Source organism: Chiloscyllium punctatum, chromosome 38, assembly GCF_047496795.1.
Source record: "Chiloscyllium punctatum isolate Juve2018m chromosome 38, sChiPun1.3, whole genome shotgun sequence".
Taxonomy (NCBI): domain Eukaryota; kingdom Metazoa; phylum Chordata; class Chondrichthyes; order Orectolobiformes; family Hemiscylliidae; genus Chiloscyllium; species Chiloscyllium punctatum.
Window position 1 is genome coordinate 53732553 of NC_092776.1, and position 16282 is coordinate 53748834.

Sequence of the window (16282 nt, forward strand, 5' to 3'; positions counted from 1 at the left end):
GGGGGGCGGGAGAGTCACTGGGGAAGGGGGGGAGTGTCACTGGGGCGGGGTGAGTCACTAGGGAAGTGGGAGGGGGAGTCACTGGGTAAGGGGGGGAGGGAGAGTCACTGGGGAAGTGGGAGGGGGAGTCACTGGGTAAGGGGGGGAGGGAGAGTCACTGGGGAAGTGGGAGGGGGAGTCACTGCGGAAGGGGGAAGAGGAGTCACTGGGGGGTGCGGGAGAGTCACTGGGGAAGGGAGGGGGGAGTCACTGGGTAAGGGGGGGGAGGGAGAGTCACTGGGGCGGGGGGAGTCACTAGGGAAGTGGGAGGGGGAGTCACTGGGTAAGGGGGGGGAGGGAGAGTCACTGGGGAAGTGGGAGGGGGAGTCACTGGGTAAAGGGGAGGGGGTGTCACTGGGGAAGGGGGGGGGAGGGAGAGTCATTGGGGGAGGGAGGGGGCCGAATCACTGGGGAAGTGAGGGAAGAATCACTGGGGGATGGAGGGGGGAGGGAGGGGTCACTGGAGGAGGGCGGGAGAGACACTGGGGATGGAGGGGGGAGGGAGGGGTCACTGGGGGAGGGTGGGAGAGTCACTTGGGGGGGGGGAGGGAGGGAGAGTCACTGGGGAAGGAGGGAGAGTCACTGGGGAAGGGAGGGGGGGCCGACACTGGGGAAGGGAGGGGGGGGGGGGGGGGAGAGTCATAGAGATGTACAGCACGAAAACAGACCCTTCCGTCCAATGCGTCCATGCCGACCAGATATCCCAACCAAATCTAGTCCCACCTGCAAGCACCTGGCCCATATCCCTCCAAACCCCTCCTATTCATATACCCACCCAAATGCCTATGAAATGTTGCAATTGTACCAGCCTCCACCACTTTGTCTGGCAGCTCATTCCATACCTGTACAATCCTCTGCACGAAAAAGTTGCCCCTTAGGTCCCTTTTATATCTTTCCCCTCTCACCCTAAACGTATGTCCTCTAGTTCTGGATTCCCCCACCCCAGGGAAAAGACTTTGCCTATTTATCCTATCCATGCCCCTCATAATTTTCTAAACCTCTATAAGGTCACCCCTCAGCCTCCGATGCTCCAGGGAAAAAAGACCCAGCCTGTTCAGCCTCTCCCCATAGCTCAAATCCTCCAACCCTGGCAGCATCGTTGTAAATCTTTTCTGAACCCTTTCAAGTTTCACAACATCTTTCCGATAGGAAGGAGACCAGAATTGCACGCAATATTCCAACAGTGGCCTAACCAATGTCCTGTACAGCTGCAACATGACCTCCCAACTCCTGTACTCAGTACTCTGACCAATGAAGGAAAGCATACCAAATGCCTTCTTCACTATCCTATCATTCTGCGACTCCACCTTCAAACCTGCACTCCAAGGTCTCTTTGTTCAGCAACACTCTCTAGGACCTTACCATGAAGCTTATAAGTCCTGCTAAGGTTTGCTTTCCCAAAATGCAGCACCTCACATTTATCTGAATTAAACTCCATCTGCCACTTCTCAGTCCAAAGGCCCATCTGGTCCAGATCCTGTTGTAATCTGAGGTAACCCTCTTCATTGTCCAATCCAATGAAGAGGGTTACTACACCTCCAATTTTGGTGTCATCTGCAAACTCGCTAACTGTACCTGTTATGCTCGCATCCAAATCATTTTTGTAAATGACAAAATGTAGAGGGCCCAGCACCGATCCTTGTGGCACTCCACTGGTCACAGGCCTCCCGTCTGAAAAACAACCCTCCTCCACCCTCTGTCTTCCACCTTTGAGCCAGTTCTGTATCCAAATGGCTAGTTCTCCCTGTATTCCATGAGATCTAACCTTGCTAATCAGTCTCCCATGGGGAGCCTTGTCGAACGCCTTACTGAAGTCCATATAGATCACATCTACACTGGGGGAGGGAGGGAGAGTCATGAGGGAGGGAGAGCGTCACTGGGGGACGGGGCGGGGGAGTCACTGGGGAAGGGAGGGAGAGCTGAGTCATGGGGGAAGGGAGGGAGGGTGAAGTCACTGGGGTCAGGAGGGAGGGGGAAGTCACTGGGGACGGGAAGGAGGGAGAGTCACTCGGGGAGGGGGAGTCACTGGGGACGGGAGCAGAAAGTCATTGGGAGAGAGGGGGAGTCATTGGGGGAGGGAGGGTGGGGGAGAGTCATGGAGGGAGAGGGAGGGAGAGTCTTTGGGGAGGGAGGGAGAGTCATTGAGGGAGAGGGAGGGAAAATCATTGGGTGAAGGAGGGAGAGTGGGAGGGAGAGGCATTGAGGGAGAGGGAGGGAAAGTCATTGAGTGAGGGAGGGAGAGCCATTGGTGGACGGAGAGTCAGTGAGGGAGGGAGACGCACTCTGGAGTTGAGATCAAAAAGGGGAGAGTCAGTTCGGAGAGAGGGCAGAGTACGAATCAGAGAGAGTTGGTCGGTCTGCCAAGGTAGTTAGTTTCTGCTGGAGAGCCAGTTTCTAGATGTTTCTTTCTCTTCATGCCAGTGTGATCGGACCCTGCCAGCACATGGTGAATGTGACTGGTAAATGATCCGGCGCTGGAGAAGCTGTGCCCTCTGCAAAGGGCACTTGCGGACATTTGCAAAGCAGAGCCGGCCAGGCTTGTCGGAGTCTGTGTGGGGCAGCGAATTGGAAATGTCAGATATATAATGATGGGTTCAAATTGGGTCGGCTGAAATATCCCCAACACTGTGCGCGTGTTTTTTTTTAATGCTGTAGGCATTGCTGATCTCTGTTGTCTCTCTCTCTCTCTCTCCCCTCACAGTGAGCACAAATAGTTGAGTCTGAAGCTGACGCTGTTCCCCTTTCTCGCCAGTGAAAGCGCCCGAGCAAACCGAGTCCGACACCCAAGGTGAAGGCGGAGAACAAAAAAAAATACAAGATCTTCGAAAAACCGCAAAATGGAATCACATCTTGCTCACAGTCTCAGCAGCCCAACCAGTCCATGCAATGACATGCTGAAAAATATTAGTAGTTTGGAGGCAATACAGTTGTGTGACAGAGAAGGTAAGCAGGAGGAAATATGCGAATGCATGGATAGCGAGCCACGGGTGGCTCATGCTCATTGTCAAGTACACGGCAGTTAAAATCGCTGCCTCGTTTACCAGTTGTTCAGTTTGATGCTCAGTTCTGTCGTTAAATGTCAGCGAGCTTTTAATCTTATTCAGTGCAGTTGATGAGCATTTTTTTCCTGTAGGTATTCCGTTTGTTTGACGGCTTTTTTACAACGTCCAATTAATCACACCGCGCTTCAGTGTTTGTAAGGTAATGTTTAACAGCGAAGATCTATAATGATTTGTTCAGTGGAGTGAAACAGTTCTCGAAATGTGAAGGAAATTTTAATGTCTTTGGACATTCAGCACCATGGACAAGATAGGAAAGGGTCGCTGCGCTATACTCACTGCGGTGGGCAACCCAACAAAATAGATGCACAGTACTTGACTGCTATGGGTACAATGGTCGATTCAAACTGGACATACAATTAAACTTCCCTTTTGTGGAAATACCTTGGTTCCTGTAGTAAAGCACACATTTATGCAGGAGGGATTTGCTTGCGATTAATGCTTAATTGGTTGCAGTCTTTTTAATTTTTAAAAAATAATACAACCCAAATGTCTGATGCACAAGTTTTCCATCTCATAGCCATGGTGATTTAATAGAATGTGCAAGTGTTTTAGTTATCATGAAAAAATATCAGTTATCATTTCAGTACAAATCAATCTTTTAAAAATCTAAAGGTCACTTAAGGGTGCAAAAATTTCCCTTGCATCTATTAATTCAAGTAACAATGTTTAGTGTTTTTATTAATTGCCACTAATTAGCCAGCTGGGTTTTTTGAATACAGAACTTGTCAATTGCCCAAATGTATAAAAAATTACACAATAATAAAACATTTATTTGGTCTAGGTATAGTTTGACAATCCACATTCCAGTTTGGAGGCTGACAAAATTCAATCTAAAGTATTGTAACTTTAAATCAAAACAATGCATCAGAAAGTATGTGGATAAGTCACCAGGGAGCACCTTACTGAAAGCCATAGGCCATTTTAACTGAGCAGTATGTTCTGCCGCAGAGCAATAAAATTTTTGTTACTTATCAGTTCAAAACGAGAACCTTGGATCCATTTAGAATAGTTAACGCAAGGGCTTTGTATTATTTTCTCAGACTGCAATGTTTCATGCACCTTATGTAAGAGACACTGAAGTGTCGGTTTATTTGAAGTAAAAGTGCTTTTGTTTTGAACACAATGAAACTTTCACCTTTTCTGAGAAATCCTATTCAGTGTGGGTCATAGTGAGTCAAGTTGCAAGAGTGTGTAGTTTCTCATTTTTCAATATAGTTAATGAAATTCTTCATAAAAATTGACAAGTAGAACAGCAATGGAAGATGAATAGAAATGGAAAGTGAGACGCACTGTCCTAGTGGAATAGTACGGATCCATGTGCTCCCAGTAATGACTCCCACTATGATGTTCTCAGATATTTCACATGTAAGATGTGCAGAGTTTATACTTAATGGATTTTATTTATCAGAGAAGTTGTAATTTTGGTGAAATATGAGCAAATAAAAAGTATTGTGTCTAGTTTCAATGTATAACTACTAAGTTTATTATATATAATACTAGCTTTAGATTTCACAACAATTTATGTAACTATCGCCTTTTAATATCTTGTAGTTTTCAGATTTGTGTTTTAAATCTGAATTTCCAAGAATTCACTGAATATTTAAATAGATAAACACCTTGAAAAAGGTATAAGATGGTAGCAGTGTACTCAGAGAACATGCAGTAAGTTGAAGTGCTAAGGCTAGTAAGAATTCTTTAGTATGTTGTAGCAGACATGCTGTGAGGAGGAGGTGTTATAATAGCAGAGAGGGAGTGTTTTGGCAAAGTAGAAAGCAGTGAGGGAGCTGTTAAATCAAGATGAAAGTCACATTGAAACTAGAGAGTGGACTGGTTGCAGGTGCTAATTTCCAGAAGGATAGTTAGTTGGTGCAATCTGGAAATAGAGCTGGACAAGAGTCAGCCAGAATAGGGGAGCTCGTATAGATATGTGAAATTGAGTTAATCTGTTGTGTTCTCCAAAATTGAAAATCCATATTAAATTCTGAAAAGTGAAGCAATATATTAAAAATAAAGTGTAATGATATCAAATACAAAATGTAAAATGAACCCTAAAATCTTTTCATCGATGTAATTAACTAATTACACAAATCACGCATATATAATATTCACATTTTAATACACTAAAACATATAAATTGCAATTAATATTTCTATACTGTAGCAAGATCAGATCACTAATACCAAGTGTCAGCTAATTGTAGGGAACCATAGCTGACAGTGTTAATACTGTCAAAGGCTTAGCGGTAGGGACTGGATGAAAATGAGAAACAGGACTATTCATCACGTAGCAGCATCCATTTGCACCGTACAAATGCCAGGCTATGACCATCACCAATAAGAGACAACCTAACTGCCTCTTTACATTCAGTGGTGTCACTGTCACTGAATCCCCCACTATCAATATCCTATGGATTATCATTGACCAGCAACTCAACTGGACTTGTCATATGAACATTGGCTACAAGAATAGATCAGAGGAGAGGAATAATGTGGTGAGTAACTCACCTAATTCTCCAAAGATATATACAAGGCACATGTCAGGCGTATGATGGAATACTCACACTTGCCTGGATGGGTGCAGCTCCAACAACACTCGAGGCCTGCCACCATCCAGGACAAAAGCAGCCCACTTGATTGGCACTACATTCACAAGCATTCACACCCTCCACCACTGATGCTCAGTGGTCGCAGTGTGTATTAACTACTAGATGCTCTGCAGGAATTCACCAAAGATCCTCAAGTAGCACCATGACCACTTCTATCTAGAAGGACAAGGGCAGTAGATACATGGGAACGCCATCTCCCTTCCAAATTCCCCTCCAAGCCACTCACCATACTGACTTGAAAATATGTTGCCATTCCTTCAATGTCACTAGGTGAAAGTTATGGAACTCTCTCCGTAATGGCTTTGCGCGCCAACCCACAGCAGGTGGACTGCAACAGTTCCAGAGGGCAGCTCACCACCTTCTCAAGGGCAACTAGGGACAGGCAATAAATGCTGGCCAGCCAATGACACCCTTATCCCATAAATGAATAAAAAATAATTAACTTTCAAGATTTTGAGCTGAGTTTGGTTCACACCTGAAGGCATGAAATTGATATAACATTGAAAATCAAACATACTTGGTAGTTCAAGTTGTACTGGAGGCTTAAAGTAAAGGTTAAAGGGGTGGAAAAAGAAATCAGCAGTCACAAGTATAATTTTCTTATAACTCATTTAGAGTTAATCTCAAATCTGAATTAAATTAAGCAAACTTTCACACTTTTTTTTGTAACTTGGGGAACTGAAGATGAATGTTCTGTACCTGAAATTTGACATATTTTTCTGTTGTAATCAACACCTTTTGAGACACAGAATTTAAATGAAATAATACTTCAGGAGTGTCATTTGGTATAAATGTCTTTTCCATGTAAAATATTTCATAAAAATGGATTCTTCATTCTTGGTATCTACTGTTTACCATATGTAGACTGAGTAGGAACTATCCTAGACAAAGTGAATAATTTGCAAGTTGACAACTGGTTTTAAGATCATTTGACCATCTAATCTTTTCTGGTCCGTCAGATTCGAAGAGCACGCTCTAGTCTTCAGGCTTTTGATTGTTTCTCAACGTGAACATTCTTTCCTGTATGTTTATTGATGTTCTATGGTTTTGTTGATGTTTCTAAAAGAGAATTTCACCATTAAAATTTCATTATCTTTGTCTTCAAACCCTCATTGAAGTCACCTTTCATGATGTATGGCCAGAAAAATAAGCTTCATCAGAGAATATAAATGTGATGTGATGAGTTGTTTTGTTCTGTGAGCCATGTAAATTTCACTAATTGTTTTAAAATTGTGATACCCTCTAAGCACTTCCTTGTGACAATAGTAATGGGTCCTGCAGATGGTGTGTCTGGAACAAAATTGCAGTAGCTGCTGGCACCAAGTTAGTTAATTTATTTTGGAATGAATGAATAATAATAGGTACTTTAAATGCTGATTTAATTAAACCATATTGAATGAGGCTGTACTTTCCAGGTGTTTATTGTAAACATCACTGGGAGAATAATGTCATGACTCTTTAATGAATAATATTCATTACAGTAAAAAATACATGTACCTTCAAAATGTCACCTTTTACTGCTAAGAACACACACAGAATTTTAATACTGGTTTGTAATCTTTGACTCTGTACTTAGCCTTTTTGATGAAATCTATTAGGATAAGAAGGGATTTTTTTGAGAAATGTTTCGCTCACTTTACATCAGATCTTGATAACAGTTTGACACAACCCTCAGCTTCTGGTTGGAGATCAGTTGCTGCAGTTTGGACTGCAGCCACTTAGAACTCTGTTAGCATTGCTTGGCTCCTGCATGGCTGGAAACTACATTTTTTTTTGTTCAGGAGCAAACTTTGTAGATGTCTGAATAGTTGTACGTGGAGAGCTATCTTTCAGCAGGTATTTTACTGAAATATTAAGGTTGATAGAATTCTCTCTAAATATTTCAATTAAAATAAGTGTAGGATACATAGGATTGATTTTAAAGTGGCTTTACACAGTGGTCAATGTGATGACCAGGCCCAATTCATCACAGAAGAGGTGCCTTGTCAGTCATTGGACTGTGACAAAGGCCTTCCCCAACTAAGTTCAAGGATGAAAGAGCTGATACAGGATTCATAAAATCATAGAATCCCTGCAGAGCAGAAAGAGGCCATTTCGGGCCATTGGGTCTGCACCAACCCTCCAAAAGAGCATTCCACCCAGGTCATCCCTCCTATATAGTGTTTTTACCATGGCTAACCTACTTAACCAGCACATCGCTGGACAGTATGAAGTAATTTAGCATGGCCTGCACATCTTTGGATTGTGGGAGGAAACTGGAGCACCTTGGGGGAAACCCACGTAGACACAGAGAATGTGCAAACTCCACACAGTCAGTCAGCCAAAGGTGGAATTGAACCCAAGTCCCAATGCTGTCAGATAGCAGTGCTAACCCAATCACTGAGCCACCATGCTACCCCAGTCTCTACTGGGAATTACAATTACCTTTCTAATGAACCAATTTCTATCCATTGTTCCCAAAACTGCTGATGTTTAGTGGTGATTCAAGGATTAGATGAGGTCCACATGCCCTTCCTGAGTCTAAGGCCACCCAACACCCCTTCCTGCCTTCAGTCGTCATTTGTTTGAGGGGTCCAAATGATCCTGAATCTGAGGTGGGTGCAGCACTTAAAGCATGAGGCCTGCATCTCTTGATGCGCAGGGCTTCTGCTGCCATGGATCTCATGGTGAGAGCCCAACATGGCTACATGAGAGCTTGAAGCTCATTTGATCCTATCAGGAATTTTGCATGGAAAGATGGGGGTTCCCTAGCAGGTGTTTGATTGATGGGCAAGATCCTTGTCAGCTAGATATCGCAAGCTAAGTTTCATACAACAGTAGCTTTTCATTCCAAATGTTGTCACGCAAACACAATGTCCTGTGCTTCAAAGTCATTCCTAAGCTTTGACTTGGAATCCACACAGTCAGATTAAACACAGTTTGAATACAAACTGCTCTGATCCAATGCTAAATTTGCAGTATCCATGCACGTCCAGAGAAAGAGCTGATTGGGTCTGCACCACCCTCCAAAGAGCATTCCACCCAGGTCATCCCTCATGTATGGTGTTTTTACCATGTTTTTTCCAGAGAAAAGTGATTTCACATGTCAAGAAAGAAAAAGCTGTTTGGTGAACTGAGTTTAATTATGTTTAACCAAATTATTATCTTTGCTTCTTGTGAGAAAATGTGATTGTACATTTCTAGCCTATACAAAATACCTTCTGGCTTCGACTGTGGTGGGAAAATGTTCACTTCACGGTAATTTTCCGTGAACAGTTTTCCACACACAGGGATCCATTGGACTCTGGGAATGCTAAACAGTCATTTTACAAATGATTAAATTTGTTTATGCACAGCTGTGTACATGAGAGCAGGTGCTAGTGGAGAAAAAGCTTGAAGTGTAACAAAGAAATGCTTGTGGAAAGAAAGACTTCTATAAAAATGTTGATGAATGCCTGGAATAGTTGGTTAAACAGACTAGTCGAGACAATTATTTGTGATTTTTAAAATGAAGTTACATCTAAGGTTTGGGGGGCGTGGGGGAAGGGGGCAGTGGCAGGGAGTTGACTATACTTATACCAATAAGATGGCATGTGATTGAGGTTTTCTCTTTTTTTTCCCTTTCTGATTTGTTTGGTGGCCAGGCTGAATCTAGATTCCAGTTCTCAAACAAAACTGCCCAGTGAATTTGAATATAATGCCTATGTTATACAGCACCCAATTTTAAGCTCATTGACTTTAATAGAGAATAAAATAGGCTGGCATATAAAATGAGTATCAGTCCAAAATTCTTCCCTTTTCCAGCTGTATGGGTTCTGTTACTGTTAGACCTGAGAGATTAGGAAAGCTGTTAAGATCCTCTATGCTTTGGTTGTGTCTGCGTGAGATTGATTTATCATGTTTGTTTTCTGTTTTGAGTCATTTGGCTTTATAAACCTAATTTTAATCATCCAATATAGCCTTAGCTACTGAAGACTTATCAACTTTTAAAGACATCCAGCTGTTCCAATATGTCTTTATCAATGTTTAACACATTTACCACTTTCACCTTCACTATGACTTTAGCAACATCTTCTTCGTTGATAAAGAGAGATGTAATTTCCTCATTTAGTACCTCAGCCATGTCTTCTCCCCCTCCCCCATCCCGCCAATATTTTCATCCCCAGTTCGCCCTAAACCTCCTCTTGTTACTTGCTTTATTTTACCTGTCAGTTTCTTTTCACATTCTATCCTTCCTTAACTCCTGCTCTGAACCCTTTTAATTATTTGGAATACATCCGAGGGAAGATTGCTCTGCTACCTTGAGTGGCATGGGCAATGGAGAGAAAGTACAATGAGAAGAAAAACAGTCAGATTTCCAAGTCTAGATCATTTTTCTGATTTTCACCTTGAGTTCGTAGCAAGTTCTGAATGGTGATCACATTTTTAGGCATTTGCATTTCATGTTTCGGAAATCTCACCTGTTTTCTATGCAACTGCTGATTTGCCCCTTCTTCCCCAAGAAATTAGGCAGAGTCAGTGTTCAACATGAAAGTCAGCTTGGCAGCAGCTTACCAATTGCTTTTTGGTGCCTTCAACCAGCTTCATTGGAGTTCGTCAGCACCATTTCCCTTCTTGTTTCAAGGACTCTGTTGTTTTCCATGCTTCTTCCACATAATTCTTTATTTCCAAACCACCAGCATTATAATATCATGGCTGCTTTGATACCAACTCTTCAGATCACTTCAGCCTTTCAGGACTTCACTTTGGAGTTCAGGGACACTTATGCCTTGCATGCTTCTTCCACGTTACTTTTGTGTGTGGGGACACATATGCATCTACATAGCAAATATCCTATGGGTCATAACTTATTTTCTTAGTGCTCTCCACTTTGTGCTCTTTGGCAGCTGCCAAGCTTTCTAGCTTTCATTGCAATCCTAACTTACAGGTTATCATCTTCTGTACAGAGGGAAAGGCTGGCAGCTTGTCACCATTCAGAGCACTGAACAATCAAGGAGGCACACCGTGCTATGTCAGTGTCACACCTGCAGCATATACGACAAAGACAATGAATATGCTTCAACCAAAATGGCCATTGGAGCACTGCTGCTTTGTCAGGTGAAGAATCATGCCTCTACTTATTGTAATGCCACCCATTTGCCTTTAAATTGGATATCATTAAATTATTACTTTTTTTTCTACAACAATTAATATTAAAAGTTAACGCCTCAAACAATCACAAGCAATATACTCTTTGCAGAGGGAAAAAAAAAGTCAAAACAACAGCAGTTTTAAAAGGGAGAAGAACAGACAAAGGAAGCACATGGTGAGGACAGTGCAGGAGAGAGAGAGAGAGAACCTGCACAGTTACTGCCTTTGCTGTTTTGAATTCATGTATCGCTGGACATCGGAGTGCGTCTGGAAAAATTAACAAATAGTGAAATTCACAACTAATCTTGGAGGAACCTGCTTGGACGAAGTTCACAGCACAGAATCAGATAAGTTAATCGTTGATTTAAGTGTGTCCAACAGAAAGGCTGCTGTAGTGAGTAGAGTGGGTTCTTTTTGAAAATATGTTTTTGGAGATATGTCTCTTGATTAAACTTAAAATATAAGCCATAACTACTAATTTAACCTGGGGCAGTGTTTTGTCGAGGAATAAGACAATGTTATTTTCTGGGTCTGTAGATTGTGAAGGAACAAAAATGGCCTTTAATGGAGTGATATGTACTTCTTGTCAGATGTGGGCGTTTAAAGAGAGTTTAAGGTTTACTGCCATAAATGCTGTTGGATGCAAATCTTATCAGATCGAATGGATCGGTTGGAGAGACAGTTAGAAGTAATGAGGAATTTGCAACAGCAACAGTATGTGATGGATGGCAGTTATAGGAAGGGGGGAAAGTCGCAGATACAGTCACATAGATGGGTTAACTCCAGGAAAGGGAAGAGAGGTAGGCAGCTAGTGCAGGAGTCTTTTGAGGATATACCCATTTCAAACAGGTATGCTATTTTGGAAAATGTAGGGGGTGATGGATTCTCAGGGGAACGTAGCACGAACAGCCAAGTTTCTGGTATTGAGACTGGCTCTAATGCAATGAGGGGTATATCGGCTTCCAAGGGATCAATTGTGTTAGGGGATTCTCTAGTCCGAAGTACAGACAGATGTTTCTGTGGCCAGCAGCGAAAAATCAGAATGGTGTGTTGCTTCCCTGGTGCCAGGATCAAGGATGTCTCAGAGAGGGTGCAGAATGTTCTCACAGGGGAGAGGGGCCAGCAAGAGGTCATTGTCCACATTGGAACAAATGACATAGGAAGGGAAAAGGATGAGATTCTGAAAGGAGATTACAGGGAGTTAGGCAGAAATTTAAAAAGGAGGTCCTCGAGAGTAGTAACATCTGGATTACTCCCAGTGTTATGAGTAGTGAGGGCAGGAATAGGAGGATAGAGCAGATGAATGCATGGCTAAGGAGCTGGTGTATGGAAGAAGGATTCACATTTTTGGATCATTGGAATCTCTTTAGGGGTAGAAGTGACCTGTACAAGAAGGATGGATTGCATGTAAATTGGAAGGGGACTAATATACTGGCAGGGAAATTTGCTAGAGCTGCATGGGAGGATTTAAACTAGTAAGGTGGGGTGTTGGGACCAAGGGAGATAGTGAGGAAAGAGATCAATCTGAGACTGGTACAGTTGAGAACAGAAGCAAGTCAAACAGTCAAGACATACGGGGACAAGGTAGGACTAATAAATTAAACTGCATTTATTTCAATGCAAGGGGCCTAACAGGGAAGGCAAATGAACTCAGGGCATGGCTAGGAATATGGGACTGGGATATCATAGCAATTACAGAAACATAGCTCAGGAATGGGCAGGACTGGCAGCTTAATGTTCCAGGATACAAATGCTACGGGAAGGATAGAAAGGGAGGCAAGAGAGGAGGGGGAGTGGCATTTTTGATAAGGGATAGTATTACAGCTGTGCTGAGGGAGGATACATCCAGGGAAGTTATTTGGGTGGAACTGAGAAATAAGAAAGGGATGATCATCTTATTGGGATTGTATTATAGACCCCCTCATAGTCAGAGGGAAATTGAGAAACAAACTTGTAAGGAGATCTCAGCTATCTGTAAGAATAATAGGGTAGTTATGGTAGGGGATTTTAACTTTGCAAACATTGACTGAGACTGCAATAGTGTTAAAGGTTTAGAGGGAGAGGAATTTGTTAAGTGCGTACAAGACAATTTTCTGATTCAGTATGTGGATGTACCTACTCGAGAAGGTGCAAAACCTAACCTACTCTTGGGAAATAAGGCAGGGAGGTGACCGAGGTGTCACTGGGGGAGCACTTTGGGGCCAGCGACCATAATTCTATTATATTTAAAATAGTGATGGAAAAGGGTAAGCCAGATCTAAAAGTTGAACTTCTAAATTGGAGAAAGGCCAATTTTGACGGTATTAGGCAAGAACTTTCGAAAGCTGATTGAGGGCAGATGTTCGCAGGTAAAGGGCCAGCTGGAAAATGGGAAGCTTTCAGAAATGAGATAACGAGAATCTAGAGAAAGTATATTCCTGTCAGAGTCAAAGGGAAGGATGGTAGGTATAGGGAATGCTGGATGACTAAAGAAATTGAGGGTTTGGTTAAGAAAAAAAAAGGAAGCACATGACAGGTACAGACAGGATAGATTGAGTGAATCCTTAGAAGAGTACAAAGTAAGTAGGAATATACTTAAGAGGGAAATCAGGAGGGCAAAAAGGGACATGAGATAGCTTTGGCAGATAGAATTAAGGAGAATCCAAAGGGTTTTTACAGATACATTAAGGACAAAAGGGTAACTCGGGAGAGAATAGGACCCCTCAAAGATCAGCTAGGTGGCCTTTGTGAGGAGCCACAGAAAATCGGGGCGATACTAAATGAGTATTTTGCATCAGTATTTACTGTGGAAAAAGGTATGGAAGATATAGACTGTAGGGAAATAGATGGTGACATCTTGCAAAATGTCCAGATTACAGAGGAGGAGTTGCTGGATGTCTTGAAACGGGTAAAGGTGGATAAATCCTCAGGACCTGATCAGGTGTACCCGAGAACTCTGTGGGAAGCTAGAGAAGCGATTGCTGGGCCTCTTGCTGAGATATTTGTATCATTGATAGACACAGGTGAGGTGCCAGAAGACTGGAGGTTGGCAAATGTGGTGCCACTGTTTAAGAAGGGTGGAAAGGATAAGCTAGGGAACTATAGACCAATGAGCCTGACCTCGGTGGTGGGCAAGTTGTTGGAGGGAATCCTGAGGGACAGGATGTACACGTATTTGGAAAGGCAAGGACTGATTATGGATAGTTAACATGGCTTTGTGCGTGGGAAATCATGTCTCACAAACTTGATTGAGTTTTTTGAAGAAGTAACAAACAGGATTGATGAGGGCTGAGCGGTAGATGTGATCTATGTGGACTTCAGTAAGGCGTTTGACAAAGTTCCCCATGGGAGACTGATTAGCAAGGTTAGAACTCATGGAATACAGGGAGAACTAGCCATTTGGATACAGAACTGGCTCAAAGGTAGAAGACAGAGGATGGTGGTGGAGGGTTGTTTTTCAGACTGGAGGCCTGTGACCAGTGGAGTGCTACAAGGATTGGTCCTCTACTTTTTGTCATTTTCATGAATAATTTGGATGTGAGCATAAGAGATACAGTTAGTAAGTTTGCAGATGACACCAAAATTGGAGGTGTAGTGGACAGTGAAGAGGGTTACCTCAGATTACAACAGGATCTTGACCAGATGGGCCAATGGGCTGAGAAGTGGCAGATGGAGTTTAATTCAGATAAATGCAAGGTGCTGCATTTTGGGAAAGGAAATCTTAGTAGGACTTACAAACTTAATGGTAAGGTCCTAGAGAGTGTTGCTGAACAAAGAGACCTTGGAGTGCAGGTTCATAGCTCTTTGAAAGTGGAGTTGCAGGTAGATAGGATAGTGAAGAAGGTGTTTGGTATGCTTTCCTTCATTGGTCAGAGTATTGAGTCCAGGAGTTGGGAGGCCATGTTGCAGCTGTACAGGACTTTGGTTAGGCCACTGTTGGAATATTGCTTGCAATTCTGGTCTCCTTCCTATCGGAAAGATGTTGTGAAATTTGAAAAGGTTCAGAAAAGATTTACAAGAATGTTGCCAAGGTTGGAGGATTTGAGCTACAGGGAGAGGCTGAACAGGCTGGGGCTGTTTTCCCTGGAGCATCGGAGGCGGATGGGTGTCATTATAGAGGTTCACAAAATTATGACGGGCATGGATAGGATAAATAGGAAATGTCCTTTCCCAGGGGTGGGGTAGTCCAGAACTAGAGGGCAGAGGTGTAGGGCGAGAGGGGAAAAATATAAAAGAGATCTAAGGAGCAACGTTTTCATGCAGAGGGATGGTACGTGTATGGAATGAGCTGCCAGAGGAAGTGGTGGAGGCTGGTATAATTGAAACATTTAAAAGTCATTTGGATGGGTGTATGAATAGGAAGGGTATGGAGGTCTATGGGTCGGGTGCTGGCAGGTGGGACTAGGTTGGTTTGGGATATCTGGTCGACATGGACGGGTTAGCCTCCTTTCATCTATCTCTCCACCCTGCAGGCACTCTGCCTCTATTCCTGATGAAGGGCTTTTGCTCGAAACATCGATTTTCCTGCTCCTCGGATGCTGCCTGAACTGCTGTGCTTTTCCAGCACTACTCTAATCTAGAATCTGGTTTCCAGCATCTGCAGTCCTTGTTTTTACCAGGTTGGACCGAAGGGTTTGTTTCCATGCTGTATGTCTCTATGACTCTATCAGTTGGCCCCTTATCATGTCTAATATGCAAAGCAATGCAGATGCAAAATTAAAAATCGTATCTAAGTTTGCCATATCTGTATCACTTTTTATACCTGATATGGAGTCTGTTATGTTGGTACACTGAACTTTAAGTATGCAAGGACATGGTCTGTAATGTTCAAGAATGACTTTTTTTTGGAAGGAGTGCTAGTGTGGTGAATAATTTCCTTAAAATTACTCCTCCAGTATAGTGTTATTCAATTGATCTGCAGCATACAGCTGGTTACATAGCTCAGAACTTCATGTTCATGATATTGGCCTCCTTGTAAAGCTTCCTGACAGTGTGTCAGGACATAATATGTCACTTCAAAGTGATGTGACATGAATACTGTATCTGATATTCTGTTTAGTTCCCAACACTGTCCACAAATTATTGGCTCACCCTTCAGAATTGGAGCCTGTGCTTGGAGGATCGCTTGTGGCCTTGTTAGAAATCATGGACAGTGGCATTGGAGAAGATATCAATTCGAAAGTAGAGTTAACATTTTAGGTCTAGTGATGCTTCTTCAGAACTGATTGCAGTGAGGAAAATGCTGAAGGTGGGGCGGCTGGAGGGGGTAAGAGTAAATGATAATTGGTGATGGAGCCAAGAGAGCGAGAAGTGTCACTGGGAACAGCAACTTTTTGGGGTTGTCTCACAGCTCATGAAGGAGAAGTAGTAGATGAAGATCACTGAAGGAGGAAAAATAAATCATCCAGACACTGAACCTATGATCTAGTCATTATCTGCAAGTTGAGCATGTGAGGCCAGATAGAACCTCATTGAAACTTCCAAGATG

At 43.0% G+C, this 16282-nt stretch overlaps 1 protein-coding gene across 1 annotated transcript in view; it reads left to right on the top strand.

Annotated features, from left to right (window-relative positions):
* The first annotated feature begins 2320 nt into the window (after positions 1 to 2320).
* Positions 2321 to 16282, top strand: part of phyhiplb (phytanoyl-CoA 2-hydroxylase interacting protein-like b) — a 64122-nt gene continuing 50160 nt past the window's right edge. The window contains exons 1-2 of the mRNA XM_072557878.1: positions 2321 to 2404; positions 2741 to 2982. Coding sequence (XP_072413979.1) covers positions 2877 to 2982 — 106 coding nt within the window. The 5' untranslated portion in view covers positions 2321 to 2404; positions 2741 to 2876. The remainder of the gene's footprint in view (positions 2405 to 2740; positions 2983 to 16282) is intronic.